The sequence below is a fragment of the Phoca vitulina genome, unplaced genomic scaffold (genome assembly GCF_004348235.1).
Source record: "Phoca vitulina isolate PV1807 unplaced genomic scaffold, GSC_HSeal_1.0 scaffold13, whole genome shotgun sequence".
Taxonomy (NCBI): domain Eukaryota; kingdom Metazoa; phylum Chordata; class Mammalia; order Carnivora; family Phocidae; genus Phoca; species Phoca vitulina.
The window spans coordinates 1,183,364-1,201,256 of NW_022589716.1; the positions used below are offsets into that span (position 1 = coordinate 1,183,364).

The window sequence follows — 17,893 nt, forward strand, 5'->3', positions numbered from 1 at the left end:
AGTTTGGCATTGGATCCATTGTTTCTCAAGCATTTAAATGGGAATACCCTCCCCAAGTAACAAAATAACAATAGCTGGTATGGTAGAAAGTGTGGCATGTTGTTTGGGAGTTGCTGCAGGTAAATAGTGAGTGGTCATAAACTCACTCTTCAAAAGCCTTGCCAGTCTCTTGGCGGCGGGGGGGGGGGGGGGGGACTGTCGTAGGTGGTTAAGGGCACCTGCATCACAGACAGGGAGACTCACATGTAAGTGGGGGTTGAGCCATCCATCCACTTGTGTTTGCCTTTCTGGCCCTCTTTGAAGAGGCCTATCCAGGATGTCACCTGCCCAGTTGATGTCAGGAAGTCCTAGAAGGGAGAAGGCATACTGCGAGGTAAAATTCGTTCAAAGCTGAAAGGACAGAGGTTGGAGTGTCTGCGGGACAGAAGAGGGCTAAAGTACAGAGGAGCTCTCAGGTGGGCAGGCAGACAGAAACAGCCATGAACAGCACTTTATGGGAACTGATGGGAACTCCAGACCCACTATGTGCATGTCATATGGCCTCAGACTAGTTACCCACCCCTTGGTCTCCCCATCTTTACAAAGGAAAGAATAGAGTCTCCACCTCCTCGCATATCCTCAAGATCGAAAGAATCAATTATGTGAGGTATGTGTGCCTAGAAAAAAGTACTGGACAAATACTGGCTGTGAATGTTTTTTAAGGTCAATGCATGTCAGAGCAAGGGGTTTGATCTGTAGGCTGTAGGAATATCTCATACTGTAAACAAGTATCCTTTCCGTGGGCCATTTTGTGCCATGCCTTTCACATTTTTGTGCTTTCTGATGGTGATTTTGCTGTTTAAAAAGGCCTTTGGGGCGCCTGGGTGGCTCAGTTAGTTAAGCGTCTGACTTCAGCTCAAGCTATGATCTCAGGGTCCTGGGGTCAAGCCCTGCATTGGACACCAAGCTCTTCAACCACATCTCCTTTGTCTGCCAAGACCTTCACCAGCCCTTTCTCTTTGGGCCTCCCAGTAACTCAGGGACTGTGGGATGCCGGGCACGACCGGGACTTCATCCGGGGAGTCTGCTTGTCCTTCTGCCCCTCCACCACCACCCACCCCCATGCTCTCTCTCTTTCTCTTTCTCAAATAAATAAATAAAATCATAAAAAGTAAAATAAAATGAAAAATAAAAAGGCCCTCAAGTACAATGCAGAAGTGTTGTCAGTGTTGCTGAATGAGCACAAAGGCTGCAATGTGCTTTACAGAGAAAATGCATGTGCATTAGATAAGCTTCATTCAAGCATGAGTTAAAGTGCTGTTGGCTATGAGTTCAATGTTAATGAAACAATATCTTTTAAATATATTTAAACAGAAACACACAAAAATGAGGTTATGTATTGATCAGTTGACAAAATATTATGACTAGAGGCTTAAATAAACCTAACGCTGTTATTTCCCCTAGGAGCAATGATTCAATATTCACCAATTCATCATTTGCAGGGACTTTATAAAACATAGCTACATGAATAATGAGAATTGATTGTCTATATAGTGAATGTCATCCACTCATGCAAAAGTCATATAAAAAACATGTGGCATCAAGAGCACCCCCTCCAGTAGCATCTGATCCAGAGTTGTTTGATCTACACTATGGCAAATTCTCCAGGTACTTCTAACGTGCCACTACGGAGTGACCACATTCTGTAACACACCAGTGTTGGTTATTAAAAGTGGAGGCTCTAGATCCTGACCATCTGAAAATTTCCTGACCAACAGAAAATACTGTTAATTATCCCAATTTTACAGCTGAAGAACCTGAGGCTTACAATGTTTTAAATGGGTTGCCCAAGGTCATATACAACCACAAGCCCACACCAGTTCTGGCTGTCTGAAATGTCTTGTTTTCCTGGTAGCCCTCCACTACAAATATGATCTGATCATGTCGCCTGAACTTTCTAAAAAGATCTGAGAAGCTATTGGCATCGGGGCTATGGGCAGCCCCACCATTACAGGTGCTGAAGGGAACACAGCCTCTCCCCTCTCCGCCTCCTCTCCTTACCATTGCCTGCCAGTACAGCCTTCATTTGTCAGAACACTTCGCCCCAGATGAAGTCCCGGTCATGCCCGGCATCCCACAGTCCCAGAGAAAGGGCTGGTGAAGGTCTTGGCAGAGAAAGGAGATGTGGTTGAAGGGCAGTAGGACAACCATGTTGAACCCCACTTACCTTTTCATTCAGTTGAAAGACTTCCTTCTGCATTTGCTTTGTGCTCTTCAAGACTGGAGAGAGGTGCAAGCAGGTGTTCTGGACCCCTGAACTTCCCTGGGGTCTCTCCCTGTTCCTCAAACCCCCAGTGGCCATGGCTTTCTCCCATTCCCAGGGCAAGGCATTCTGGGACTCTGAAATGCCCCACCCATTTTTCAGATGAAGACATTGAGGCCCAGAGAGGTAAAGATCCTTGTCCAAGGCAGCCAGCTAGTGAGCAGTAAGGCAGGACTTTCATTCAGGGGTGTCTGTTGAGCCAGTTCTCTATAGTAGTTAGCAGGGAGCCTGCAGTTCTAGTCCAGGTCAGGGATGAACTTTGGGGAGACACTCATGACTCAGATTGACTTCAGCCCATGCAGGACCCCAAATGCCTCTGAGACTGATGGGCAGGTGAGCTCCATTCTGTTATCATTATGATACCCCTAGGGACACAGACCAGCCGCCCCTGCACCAGCCCTGTAGACCTGCCTTTGCAGGTTGGGAGCCAGTGTGCTTGCTTCCCTGTGGTCACCCTGTCCCCACCGGCCAACATGCCTTACCTTCTGAGAGGACCACACTGAAGATAATGACCATGAGAAGCAGGATCAGGGACACGACGGGGCAGAGATACTTCCAGGTCTTGTCTGGGGATGTCTGCCCCCATTGCCCTGGAGGAAATCAGGTCAGCCTCCCTCTCCCCAAGGATATGCACTCCCTTGCCCCCTGAGATGCCTCAGACAGTCTGTAGGAAACTGCCGTATCTCCTGGGGGTATTCTGGGTTCGCTACTGGACACCTGATAGGGAGGGCTCAGAAAAGGCTGGAAAAAGAAGCCCACCCTTCTAGGATAAGAAGTCATGGGGTGAAGGCCGATGGGATGAGGAAGGGCTTCAGGAAGACTCAAATCTCAGGTATTCCCTTCCTCCAATCTGTGAGGGAATCAGGGCAACCCAGCATCCAGCTTTTGCTGAAGTGGAAAGGGCCCCTAGGCCCAGCTCCTTGACTGACGTGTGTTTCCCTGCTGCGGGGGGAGTTTGGCTCTCAATGCTGTAATCTCACTGGGGTTTGGGGACTGCCTGGCTTCGGCCATGGCTGCAGTTCACTCAGCTCTGAGATGGCCCTGCCCTGCAGGGTTTTCTGAGTGATCTACCCAGCTCTTGGAAGGAAACACCCTCCTCCCCAGCCCTCTTACGCTTGTCTTCCTTCCTGGCTCAGTGCGGGGGCCCCAAGATCTCTAGATGGCCGATGATCAAGTAATCTGATAGAGGAAGGGACCTGGGCACCTGGGGCAAAGTCAGTGGGCACCGAGCTTCCCCTGCAAACTTGATCTCTGCCCTAGGTGGTTAAAACACAAAACAATACAGAAACTGAATCCAAATCCCTGTACTCACACCATCACCACTCTCTGCTTCTAACAACTTTCTGTGAAAAATTATCTCAGGTTTGCCCAGTTGTGGACATGTGGCCTTAGGAAGTCATTTGCGTCATTCTTTTCTTGGCTACTGAGGCCAGTCCCACTTCCCAGCACCATTCAATCATTCACTCATTCATTCATGCATGCATGCATGCATGCATGCATTACTCTAGCTAGCTAATTACCTATTTATTATTTTAAAGTTTTAAAATGTTGAATATAAGGAAGAAGGAGCTAACATTTATTGACTGCCCTCTGTCAAACACGATGAAATGCCCTTTACACACTCTATCTCATTTCATCTTCACAAAAAAGCTGTCCAAAATAGTGGCTGTTCAACACAGAATAGATGAAAAGCTTGGTGTGGTGAAAACACAAGGCTAATAAAAAGTACAACTAGGATGTAAATCAATCCTTTCTGACACCAAGCAGTCTTCCCCATTATTCTCCGCTATGTTACTCAATACTATGCACTTGAAAGAAAAGAAAGAAAAATTACCTAGCCATCTGTTTTTAGTTGAGTTGTAACACTCGTCCTCCCCAAATTTATGTGTGAAAGCCCTAATCCCCAGGACCTCAGAATGTGACGGTATTTGGTAATAGGGTCGTTGCAGATGTAATCAGTTAAGATCAAGTCATACTGGAGTAGAGTGGGCCTCTCATCCAATATGACTAGTGTTCTTACCAAAGAAATGGGAACTTGCACACAAGGAGAATATCATGTGAAGATAAAGGCAGAAGTTGAGGTGATCCTTCTACAAGTCCAGAAACACCAAGGATTGCCAGCATGCCACAAAAGCCAGGAGAGAGACTGGTGACAGACCCTTTCCTCACACCCACCAGAAAGAACCAATCTGCTGACACCTTGGTCTGGGACTTCTATCCCCCCAAACTGTGAGACAACAAATTTCTGTGGTTTAAGCCACTCAGTGTGTCGTACTTTGTTATAAAAGCCCCAGGAAACTAATATACCACCTATTTTGCATATTGCATTGCAATCCTTAGCCACATGCATACGTATTTTATGCAATTATGACCACAGTAGTATATATCATAGTGTTTCCTCATACATCTAGGAAATCCTGATAATTTTTTTTTTTTTAAAGATTTTATTTATTTGAGAGAGAGAGAGAGCACATGAGAGGGGGGAGGGTCAGAGGGAGAAGCAGACTCCCTGCTGAGCAGGGAGCCCGATGCGGGACTCGATCCCGGGACTCCAGGATCATGACCTGGGCCGAAGGCAGTCGCTTAACCAACTGAGCCACCCAGGCGCCCTCCTGATAATTTTTTAAATAAGAAAAAGTGCTCATGCTTATTAGCAATCAGGAAGAATGCAATCTAAATGAACAAGGAGATATTATTACATGCATATCAGATTGGGGCATATTTTTAAATCTGTCACCAAGTGTTGGTGAAGATATGGAGCAAGTGGAACATTCATACACTGCTAGTGTGAGTGTAAATTGGTGCAAAAATTCTGGAAAACGGTTCAGCACAAATGACAAAGCTGAGAACACACATACCCTTGGAGTTGCACTTGTAAGTATATATCTAACACGGTTGCATGCTTATTTGCATGCTTATTTCATCACAACTTTTTGTAATTGCCAAAATTGAGAATAACCAAATGCCCATCTGAGTAGAATAGAAGAATACGACTGCAATATATCCATACAATAGAGAAACAGAAAACATACATCAATGAAGATGAGCCAACAAGAGCTGTATACAACAGCTTGGATGAGTCTTTCATATTTTATTCTGGTGAGAAAACACACACACACAAACAAAAGACTACAAAAACTATCTCTCCATAAGCAAAAGCAAGTATTCAAAAACAATTTGTGCAACCTACTCTCAAATGGGTGAACAATGAAGAGTGTGTGAGAGATAAGTAGATAGGTAGATAGACGATTGATAGATAATAGCTCAATAAAGCAAATCTATCACAGAGTTAATAAATGGTGAATCTAGATGAAAGTCACACAAGTTCATTGGACTATTCCTGCAACCTTTCTGTAGATCTAAATTTTTTCAATTTAAAAGTTGTGGGGAAAAAGTTCAAAAATATGAAACACTAATATTCATAGCATTTACATTTAATAGCCTCAAAACTGAAATAACTAAAATGTCCATCAATTTGTGAATGGATAAACAAATCATAATATCTATGCAATGTAATACAACTGAGCGATGTAAAAGGAATGCATTCTTGATTCGTGCAACAACATGGGTGATTCTCAAAGGCACATTAAGTGAATGAAGTCAGACCAAAAGGACTAGCTAACTATAGGATCTCCTCTATATAGAGTTAATTATAGTGACAGAAAGCAGAATATAGTTGTCTGGGGCTGGGGCTGGGGGATTGACTGGGAACTTTGGGGGAGTCATGGAAATGTTCTATATCTTGACTGTGGTGGAGTTTCCATGCCAAATTCATCAAAATATATAACTTAAAATGAGGTCATTTTATGTAAACTATATATCAATAGAGTTGATTTTTTTAATGGGAAAACTAAACTATATTGTTTAGGGGTATATATATAATAGGTGGTATATTAGTATCTTGGGGCTTTTATACCCAAATATGTAGACAATTGTTAGGGATATATATATATATATATATATAAAATTATAAAGAAAACTGGTAAATGATTATCAGAAATTCAGGATAGTGGATAAGTCTGGAGAATTAAACCGTGTGATGACAGACGAGTATGTGGGGCTTCTGGGTCTGGCAAGCATCTTTTACTGCACTTGGATTGTAATGAGTGAACATTGATTATAGAACCTTCCATTGATTGTATATGTTTGTTTATACATTTTGTGTATATGCATTATATTTCACAATAAAGGTAAAAAATGTGAAAAGGGATATGAAAATACTTTGCACAGTTAAACTGCTATATAACTACTAATGGAATAAGGGACTTTTATAGTTCCCTTGCTTTGGGGGATCAAATGTAAAAAAAAAAATGGATTTTCCAATTTGGATGTCCTACTTGACATCCATCTATCAATTGGTGTTTTCTGCAGACCTATTTTAGAAGCCAGCATAACAATAATGTCATCCTACTTTTACACAACACAGTTGGCTCCTATGTAACCACCAGTTCAGAATCTTTTTATGTCTGATATTGGGTGACATTGCCTTCTAGATGATCCCCATAAATTTTGTTTCCACCATCCTAGAGAGAAATTATTCAAGGGAGGTCAAAAGTAAGGACAGAACCTTCGTAGACCTGGACTCACCATCAGACAACTCAGAAGTGTTGGAGAAATAAAAATTAAAACCCAAAGAACATGCCAATTCATACATACAGAATGAGCTAAGTTTATCACTGAACAAAGAAAACGTCCAGAATGCCTGCATGTAGTCTGTAATTGGCTACAAAGATATACATTTTCAGCTCTATTTATATGGAATTAAAACTGCAGTTGATACACATCACCTTATAGTAAACAATTGGCAGTTACTGAATTCACACTGGTATTTTGTATTAGCCATGCCTTTTAATTTTCTGATGTGTTGACACCTAGGGCCTTGATGATCCTGGAGAGACTAGCAATTTCTAGAGAGAGCAAACAACTCACCCAGGAGCATGTCATTCATATGCACATCAACACATCCAAAGCCCATACTCCCAACTACTCCTTTCTCTAGATACAAATTGTATAATTCATATAAATTTTATGTAACTATTTATAAATAGTCATACATTTATTTTATATTTATAAAGCATAAGCATATTTTAAAATTTATATTCACTTAATTATATTTAATATTAATCAAATATTTATAAAAAGTCATCATAGTATGGTGACTAACATAATAAAATAAAATTTAAAAATATATATAAAAAATAAAAAGTAAAAATAAAAGAAACAAAAAAAGTCATCATATATGTGGCCTAAAAAACACTCAACAGATTCCAAACCACCCATACCTTCCTACTGTTAGTGAGCCCTCTGGCTCAACCATAGACCCCAACAGTTAAAACCGGAAACAAACAACACAGCTTAACTTTTTTTTTTTTTAAGATCTTATTTATTTATTTATTTGAGAGAGAGAGTGAGCAGGAGCAGGGGAGGAGCGGAGGAGGAGCAGAGGGAGAAGCAGTCTCCCCGGGGAGCAGAGAGCACCATGCGGGGTTCTCCGGGCTGGATCCCAGGACTCCGGGATCATGACCAGAGTTGAAGGCAGCTGCTTCCCAACTGAGCCACCCAGGCGCCCCAAGACTGCTTAACTCTTACACTAAACCCCATTGTGCTTATTTCTTACGCACTTTCTGGAGTCATTGATAAAGGTGTTTTGCAATGACCGGAACATTCCAAGTTCCAGACCCGAAAAGCCCTGCTAGCAAAGGACCGCCTAGAAGACCACACCCCCACAACCCCATTCGCTGCCCTTGATCCCAGGCTGAACACATAATGACCCGCCCCTGATCACGTGCTTTCTGCCTGCTCTCTTGCAGCACCAACTTCTGCCCGCCACCTCTCCTTATGAAACTCTAGGTGTTCCTCTTGTGGGCGGAGAGGTCGGTAGTTAAGGCTTGAGCCTGCCACCTGCCCGGGCTGCCCTTACCCCGAAATAAATCTCTTTCTCTTCCCAACCCTTCTCTCTTGAGTTACTGCCTTCTCTTGCGAAGAGTTTATCCGCGTTTGTTCAGGCAACAGTGTTGGCGAGCCCAACGAGGGGCTGTCCTCTCAATTTGTCCAGCCCCGTGGGGATTCGGGGAAGGAGGGGATGGGGGTGGCTATTGGCTGGGGCAGCGCCAAGACCCACCCGTTCCTTTTCTGAGTTACAGAAAAGTTCTGTGATTGATTATTCGGTAACAGCACGTGTACTCATTGACGGCAAAACAGCAACATTTACAAGTAACAGCAAACTAAAATAAGATGAAAACAGAGAGGGAGGCAAACCATAAGAGACTCTTAACTCTAGGAAACAAATTGAGGGTTGCTGGAGGGGAGGTGGGCTAACTGGGTGATGGGCATTAAGGAGGGCAGGTGATGTGATGAGCACTGGGTGTTATATACAACTGATGAATCACCAAATTCTACCCCTGAAACTAATAATAGAGTATATGTTAATTAAATTGAAATTAAATAAAATTTAAAAGATAAAAAAATAAAAATAACAGCAAACTTAAAAAATGCACACAACTAGAAATTGGATCGATGAAACCATTTTTGGAACCAGCAGAAAGTTAAAGAGTTTAGTTTGGACATATTGAGCCCAAGATCCCTATCAGACTGCCATTTGGAGATGTCCCCAGCAGCTTTATAATCTGGAGGCCCCTGCTCTGCCCTGTCCACCAGATGCATGGAGATGTCAGGAATCTTATTACTACACACTGCAGGTCTTAAATTTTGTTTCATTAGGAAATAACTTAAATCTACTTACTTTCTGGTTATTTGTTTTTTACAGCTTATATTTTAGTGAACTTCCTTTCACTTTTCCGCCTTTTTAGATTTCATGTTTATTTTAATTTGCAATAAAGAAACCTGGTTTTGAAAAATACCAAATATAGAGGGAGACCTCACACACATAATAGACCTCTCATATATCTGTTTGCTGGTGAACCTAGTGAAATCATACATGGACATCCATTTAAAATCTCTGGAAATTGTCCTGGGAGCATACAGCAAATGAAGAAACATTTATTTATTCCAGAATTGCCAGGTGGTCCCTTTGCTAATGATGCATCCACAGAGCAGCACTTTCCCCCATTGCTGGCTTTTGGAATCTCTTCTAAGCAGCTTCTCCAATAGGACTGTGATTCCCTCTGTTGTGGTTTGCCTGGGGCTTTGCACACATTCTTCCTTCAGGACAGGATGCTTCCCTCCACTAAACCCACCTTCCCCAGTCTTCTTGTAATTCTCCCAGTTTTTATCTTAGAATGCCTTTCACTTTCATATTTGAAAGATAGCTTTGCTGGATATATGACCCTCTTTGTCTCTTTCCTTGACCTGGTGGTCTTTCCCATGAGGCACGGGCAGGTTCATGGAAACAAAAGCCAAATCATTACTACGGAATTACTCATGGGATTCTCGGAGAAGCCAGAGGATCAGTAGCTTCTCTTTGGGCTGAATTTGATCTTCATGGCTGAGTCCTCGCTTATTGTCACCTCTGACTCCCACCTCCACACCTCTTTGGGCTTCATCTCCTCCAACTCCTCCTTTACTTGACATCCTTTCACCTCCATCATGGTCCCTGAAATACCAGAAGACATCCAGAAGGGTACAAAGCAATCGCTTTGGCAGACTGCCTTACCTGGATGGTTTTAGCTGGGATGAACAATTGTCTCCTTGACCATGATTTATTTGTAGCCATTGCTGCCTGGAGTCTTGCCTGCAAGACTCTATAATTTATGACCTATAAGCTTACAGCTCTGGGCCCAGCCAGTTCTGCATCTTCATTCATTACTCTTGTGCACTCCCTGATTCATCACCTGCTTTTGATCAGGGTATTGTTACATACACACTAAGACCTTTCTCATTTCTTCAGTTATCTTGCTAAGGTGCTTATGGGTTACCAATACCTTCGATCTTCACTGAGTTCTCTTGTGTCTGTGAGTTCTGTGAGCACCCTCAGAGATTATAAACTAGAGAAGGGAATTACTCTAGAATAGGTAGAATAAATGGGGCTGTTTCCTGGTTATTCTTCCAACGTCACAGCTTCATTATTTTGCTCAGAAAAAATTCTCTAAAATTAGAAATGTTTTTGTGTGTGTTCAGGTTCATTTGTGTCCATGCTAAAAATAAATAAATAAATAAATAAATAAATAAATAAATAAATAAATAAAAGATTCTCACATCCCCTTCTCCCGCAAGAGGACAAATAAAGACTTCTGAATTATCTGACACTATTGTTTGGCTTTAGATTCTTTGAAAAGTTCAATTATCCATCCCAGTGCTTCCCACCTTCCTGGAACTGAAGGTTGGAAAATGTATCTCCTGGCATAATTTCAGTCTCAAGGGCTCTAGCTCCCATGGCGATTGATTTTCTCTCTTTGATAAAAAGGGGAGATAAAAAGAAGCTTTCTGATGCAACACGGTCCCCCAGAGCCTCTATCCTCAGACAGTTTTGTCGGTCACCCCATAGACCAAAGCAAGATTCATTAACCAAAGATGCTGAATTCCAGGGAGGTTTTATCAAGAAGGCGTCCCAGGATAAGGAGAATTGAAGTATGTGTGGGAACCAGGAGGGGGTCTCTTAGACCCTGGCAAGTAGAGGTGAGAGTCTGGAACCCCACTGCTTGTGACGCTTTCTGGAGAGTGGGCATGTTTAGACAGGAGATATTGATGGCAAGAAAGAGCCCCGGAAGTTGATAGTTTTATATTCATTTTTATGATCATGCAGAGTTTGGGTATATGCAGGCATTTGGAGGGACAGAGAGATTGTATATGCCTCTTAATCTTCCCCAGCTCACAGGTGAGCGTCTTACCATTTGTTTTACCTCAGCCCATCAGCACTGCCTTGAGCCTCGAGCCTTGGGTGGCGGTGGAGGTGGAGGCGGTTACTTATTTTAACATCCACACATGAACTTCCATAGAAGCTACTGAGCTGGGAGGACCTGGAGTTCTTGATCATTGCCAAGAGATTGAATTTAGGACATGCTCCCTGCCACAGCCCAGAGACACCTTCAGCTCACCTTCCAGAAAGTCTAAAACACAGACATCCCAAAGCAGTTTTCAGAGATCGATCAGATCAGCTTGGAGAGCCAGACAGAAAGAGCCAAATTTCTGTTTAACCCGCAGATTAGAAAAAACACATGACTGGGACCGGTTAGAATGGGCTCAGGTCCCAGAACTGCCAATCAATCCCTGTGCCACCTTAGACATGTCATTACACTAAGTATCTCCCTTGCAGATTTTGTCATCCAGCAAATGCATAATGAGCGCTTCTATGCTCCTTGTGCTGTGTGGTCAGGAGTGAGGGTCAAACGGAAAACACTTTGTGAATTGGACTCTCAAGTACTCATTATTTGATTACCAAACTAGCAAAGAGAGGGAACGGCAGGAATGCAGTGTAACTTGAATGGGCCAGAGGCACTTTTGCTTCTGTGGACCCATTCCTCCATAAACAACAATATTAAAAAATTATATTTTACAGCTTGTTATTGGCATAAAGGCACTTATAGCTCTGGTTAGATGCAGTCGTCTTTTCTCTTCTGATTTTAAAAGAAATAAAAACATTTTAATGTACCCTGGACCACCTGTGTCGTCTGATGGAGGAAGAGCTCAGTCATGCTTCTTCATAGGTGGGAGATGCTGTGAAGGTTTTATTGGCAACAGAGAATCTGCTAACTCCAGTGCCTCTTATCTCATCTTTCATTTCAGCAAAGAGTATCAGATCTGAAAAGCAAACAGCAATTAGAAAACATAGAAAGGAAGGGGTTTAAAAGTCAACTCAAAAAACAGTTGGAGGGGCACCTGGCTGGCCCAGTTGGTAGAGCATACGACTCTTGATCTCAGGGTCATGAGTTCAAGCCCCAAGTTGGGTGTAGAGCTTACTTTAATAAAATGGTTGGAGTTGGAAGGGCTCTTCATCCTAAGTGTGAGGCAGCTGACTTAGAACAAGGAGACAACACACCCAAAGCCAAGACTGGTCTCTGTCCAGTGCTTCCTGCTGCCTGACTGGGGAAGTTGGGTTTAGTGGAGGGAAGCATCCTGTCCTGAAGGAAGAATGTGTGCAAAGCCCCAGGCAAACCACAACAGAGGGAATCACAGTCCTGTTGGAGAAGCTGCTTAGAAGAGATTCCAAAAGCCAGCAATGGGGGAAGGTGCTGCTCTGTGGATGCATCATTAGCAAAGGGACCACCTGGCAATTCTGGAAGGGAAAGTGAGGTCAAGGAAACAGTGTTGAGTATAAAGGAAGGAAGGGGGCCTTTCATAGGTAAGACATTGGGGAGACATCCTATGGTCTTTAGAGGTAGAGGATCCAAGGTACCAGGGCAAGTAGCACTGAGTTCACATCGTGCTGTAGACTGACATTTCTTGGAGGTAAATCAGAGTTGACTTGCATGGTTTCTTAAAGTGGAGACTGGGGGGCTGTTGACAAATCCACTGAAAGGACCACCGTGCCAAAGCCAGGTAAGTGAGTGAGGGAGCATCAGGGCAAGGATATTCAAGACCATGGACCCACAGCTGGTGAAGTGGCTCCTGCCCTAGGCCAGGCAGCAGGATAACTGTCAAACAGAAGAAATAAACATAACTGGAGCAGGAACGCCAAAGCTTTACTTAGGAAAGCAGGATCTGATTGATCCATTATTTTTTGTTGGAAAGTGAGGTGTGAAGAAAAAACACAAGAACCCTAGAATCATACCAGCTGTTGTTTAAAAATTAATTCTACCATTTGTTTGCTGGGTGATCTTGGACTGGTGTATGAGTGTCCTGGGGCTGTTGTAACAAAGTAACACAAACTGGGTGGTCTAAAACAGACATCTGTTCTCTCACGGTTCTGGAGGCCAGATGTTCAAAATCAAGGTGTTGCCAGGATTGAATCCTTCCGGAGGGTCTGAGGGAGAATCTGTCCCATGCCTCTCTCCTAGACTGTGGCAGCTCTGGTAATCCTTGGTGTTCCTTGGCTTATAGCTGGGTCAGTCCAATCTCTGCCTCCATCTTCACATGGCCACCTTCTTTGTGTCTCTGTGTGTCCTCTCCTTGTCTTACAATAACACAAGTCACTGGATTTAGAGAACACCTTAAATCCAGGATGACTTCATCTCAAGATCCTTAATATATCTGCAAAGACCCTCTTTCCATATAGGGACACATTCTGAGGTTCCAGGTGGACATGCATTTGGGGGCAACGCTATTCAACCCAGTATAGTTGGCTATTGCACTTCTTTGAATATCTGTTCCTTCACCTATACAAGGCAGATGATAACACTTACCAGTAAGATCAAGTTTAAAAAAAAAATGCCTGTAACACTTAAATGTTAAACGTGAAATGCCTGTATACTTAAAATTATCCAACCTGAAATGTCAATAATGCCAACATTGAGAAACACTCAACTGAAGCCCATCAACCTTTCTCTGACCTTAACATGATGTCCAGTACATAGTAACTGCTTAATAAGAATCACCTCCCTTTTCTTCCCTTTGGCAGGGGGGCTCAAGGGGGAGATATGGGTGAAAAGAGAAGAAATAAGTATACTGTCCACTTGAAAATCCTTTGAAAAGGTCCAGAGAGACTGGCTATGAATTTGCCCCAAAGGATAATGATTAAAGAACAAACCCTTCTCTATACAGAGTCATGGAAACAATGCAATTCTCCAGGGATTTAAGTTGGGTCTAGTCTTATTAATAATTCCTTTAAAATGTACCTGGAAATTCAACTTCACAGATTAATCTCTAGGCATGCATCTGACATGAAGTTTATCTCTGCTAGAAGACCAAGACAGTGGACCCAAGAGACCTCCCAGAGGCTCTGCTCCAGGTCAGAGAAGAGTGGATGGATGTCAGCTGAAGGGTTTCTCAACATTGGCACTATTGAAATTTGGGACCAGACAATTCTTTGTGGTAGGGGGGACCATCCTGTGCATTATAGGATATTTAGTAGCATCCCTGATCTCTACCCACTAGATCCATTAGCAACCCCAGCCATGACAATTGAAAATATCTCCAGACATTGCAAATGTCCCAGGAAAGAGGGCAGAATCACCTCTGGTTAAGAACCACCAATTTAGGATAAGAACAGGGAAATTGTCATTTCAGGAGAGCATGATGAGAATAAACTTGAATTGATCAATTTTTGCCATGCAAGTGGACAAGAGTTACCATGTTGAATAACATCAACAAAAAGGGCTAATACATATTGAACAGTCTTACTATATGCCAGACACTGAGCAAAGTACCAGGCATACATTATCCTATTATAGGTGAACCATCCTACCCAGCTGACCTTTTTAATGTTTACATTTCCTCTACAATATTAGTAATAATTGTGAACTTAAATCAAGAAATTGCCATATGGTTGTCATTGAGCTAAGCTGTTTAATTCATTATCTCATTTAATACTCACAGCTACTCCTACAAGGAAGGTGTTTTTTTTTTATCTCTATAGACAGATAGGGAAACTGACTCCCAGAAAGGTTAAATAACTTGTCCAAAGTCACAAAGGTAGGACACAGCTGAGTTGGTATTCAAATCTTCCTCTATCCCAGAGTATATTCCCTTAACCATATACCAAACAATCCACACACTCCATATTCCTTCTTCAGGCTCATCATCCCTTATTATCTTTGGCAAGGTCTCCCCAGTTGATATCTAATCTCTTTGGAACACCTCCCCTGCTTTGGTCCCAGGGCATCGGGGATGAGGTATATTCCAATATTCCACTGGGACTGACTTGTACTCCCTAGCTCGGGGACAGAGAGGTCAACTGCAAGTGTTGGTGGATAGTGCTTGCTTGAAAGGCAAAGGCAAGACTTTGCTATTCCCCATCTCCTGACCAAAGCAGACATAATGAATCCGTGATGGTATGTTTTGTTTTGTTTTTTTCCTACTGAGGCTGAATGTGCTCATCATCCTTCTTGAGACTTTAAGCAACCACTACTAAGCAATTCTATTTGGCATATAAGACAAGACTATTACCCACTGAGACTCTTTCCAAATATCCTGTTCTTCCTACAGATGAGTGATGCTTCCTGGAGGATGAGAGAATCAAATCAGTCAATGACTTGGACTTCACTCTCATGGGGCTCTTCAGCCACTCAGGGTCACATCTGGTCCCGTTCTCCCTTGTGGCTATCATATTCACTATGGGCCTTCTGGGCAATGCCATCCTGCTCTTCCTGATCCACACAGACTACAGGCTCCACATGCCCATGTACCTCCTGCTCAGTCAACTCTCCCTATTGGATGTTGGCTTTCCACTGGTCACCATCTCCAAGATGGCAGCTGACTTCCTGCAGGGAGAGGTTTCCATATCCTTTGGTGGTTGTGCAGCTCACATGTTCTTCCTGATGCTGATGGGTGTCTCTGAGGGTGTCCTGCTATCCCTCATATCTTATGACTGCTATGTTACCATGTGCCACCCCCTACATTATCCTATGCTCATGAGACGTCAGGTCTGCCTGGCCATGGAGGGCACCTCCTGGTTGTCAGGTGTGCTTGTGGCCTCCATCCAGACCTCCATCACCCTGCACTTCCCCTACTGTGCCTCACACACTGTGGATCACTTCTTCTGTGAGCTGCCTGCTCTGCTGAAGCTCTCTTGTGCAGACACCTCTGCTTATGAGTTGTCGCTGTCCATCTCAAGGGTGCTGATCTTGCTGCTGCCCCTGTCACTCATCACCACCTCCTACAGCCATGTGTTGAGGGCTGTTCTCCGCATGTACTCTGCCGATGCCCGACACAAGGCCTTCACCACCTGCTCCTCGCACATCACTGTGGTGGGGCTCTTTTATGGGGCAGCCATGTTCACGTACATGGTTCCAGGTACCTACCACAGCCCACAGCAAGACAATGTGGTCTCCCTCTTCTACAGCCTTGTCACCCCCACACTCAACCCCCTCATCTATAGCTTGAGAAACCGAGAGGTTCGAATGGCTTTGGTCAAGGTCCTAGGAAGAACTGGCTTTAGGTCAAAGAGATGACCTCATGGAGGATTCTAGGTTTTTCGGGACCCTCCCTTACAGTTGAAGCCTGTCTCTTTTGCATTTCATGTGGTGCAAGGTTGGAAGTATTGTAATATATTGAACAAGGACACAGACAGCCTGAGTTAGAATCCCAGCTCCCCTACTTCCTACTTGGCGGACCTTGGATATGTTGCCTAAACTCCCTGTGCTTCAGTTTCTTCATCTGTAAATAAGACAATAACAGGAAGTACTCACAGGGTTGTTGAGGGTGTATGCTGTGATAATAGAAACCTTGTTGGATTTATAGATAAAAGTTTATTTATCGCCCATATAAATTCCAGTGTAGGTCATCTCTGATACCATACTATACTATCCTGATACTCTTCTGTAGTCAAGTTCTGATACTTTATTGTATTATTGTTACCATAAGTAATACAGTATTCTATAGGTATCATCCCTGATACCTATAACAACTCCTTTTCTCCTCCCAGACCTACTTTTTCTCTTGGGGATTTATAAAAAACAAAATGGTGAACCCAATCACTTAAACAAGAGGAGGGGTGGTCTTTTATTATTATTATTATTCTTAAACAGAAGGAAAGTTTTACTAAAATAATGTTCACCCAATAGCTTGTGGGTATTTTGGCCACACATTAGTGTCCTGGCTTACTCCCCATTCTTACACATTTATGCACAGTGAGTGACGGGCCTGGGATCCAATCTCTGGAATCCAAGTAAGAAAGGAGATATAGGGGTTAGTGCTCTGGCAGTGATGCTCTAAAGATCCCTGCCCATGTTGGTTCTCAGCAGTATCTTTGTTTGAGTCACAATTTTAGGTTTCACAGAAGTGGAAGACTGTTGCTCAAGATGACCCTGGTTGGACAGTCCAAGCACGTGTTACTTTTACGGTCTCAATCACTATGAAGCAGAGATATAAGATGGCGAAGCTCACTCTTATCTGAATGTCAAGGCCATCTAAGATTGGATGCTGCCTTTTTTAAACTTTTGTTGTCATCACCATTGGGTACAAGAGTTAAGATTACTCAATTAAAGATTTCCAGAGGAAAGATACATCCCTGATCTCTATCTTTGCAGAGATATTTACCAAATGTATCTTTAGATTAGGAATCAGAGCTGTTCTTGTGCATATGAAGGCTGAGTTGACAAGTCATCCTAAGCATTTTGAACAATGGGTGCCAATCTACGTGTGTGTCGAGAAAAGGGGTTATTGATTGGGAGCTTTTAAGTATTTGAACTATGTCATAAAGCCCACATCTAAGTCCAAGCTCCATTTTCAGAGCTGTCTGGGACCAGTCAATATAGGTATCAGGGATGATACCTATAGAATACTGTATTACTTATGGTAACAATAATACAATAAAGTATCAGAACTTGACTACAGAAGAGTATCAGGGTAGTATAGTATGGTATCAGAGATGACCTACGCTGGAATTTATATGGGCGATAAATAAACTTTTATCTATAAATCCAACAGGGTTTCTATTATCACAGCATACACCCTCAACAACCCTGTGAGTACTTCCTGTTATTGTCTTATTTACAGATGAAGAAACTGAAGCACAGGGAGTTTAGGCAACATATCCAAGGTCCCCCAACTAGGAAGTAGGGGAGCTGGGATTCTAATTCAGGATCTGTATCCATGTTC

At 43.0% G+C, this 17,893-nt stretch overlaps 1 protein-coding gene and 1 pseudogene across 1 annotated transcript; one reads left to right on the forward strand and one right to left on the reverse strand.

Moving 5' to 3' along the window:
- Positions 1-10,634, reverse strand: part of LOC116636921 — a 30,095-nt pseudogene extending 19,461 nt beyond the window's left edge.
- A 413-nt stretch (positions 10,635-11,047) lies between these two features.
- Positions 11,048-16,245, forward strand: LOC116636922 (olfactory receptor 2Z1-like). Its single transcript, XM_032412118.1, has 3 exons — positions 11,048-11,075; positions 11,514-11,617; positions 15,301-16,245. The coding sequence occupies exons 1-3, from the start codon at positions 11,048-11,050 to the stop codon at positions 16,243-16,245; spliced, it is 1,077 nt and encodes a 358-aa protein (XP_032268009.1).
- Positions 16,246-17,893: the final 1,648 nt, after the last annotated feature.

Excerpts from the sequence above, each read along its gene's own strand:
- LOC116636922 (XM_032412118.1), top strand. The coding sequence starts at position 11,048 with ATGCCTCTTAATCTTCCCCAGCTCACAG. Across the intron at positions 11,076-11,513 it reads TAATCTTCCCCAGCTCACAG|ATTTTGTCATCCAGCAAATG; the intron begins GTGAGCGTCTTA and ends TCTCCCTTGCAG. Across the intron at positions 11,618-15,300 it reads TTTGTGAATTGGACTCTCAA|GATGAGAGAATCAAATCAGT; the intron begins GTACTCATTATT and ends TGCTTCCTGGAG.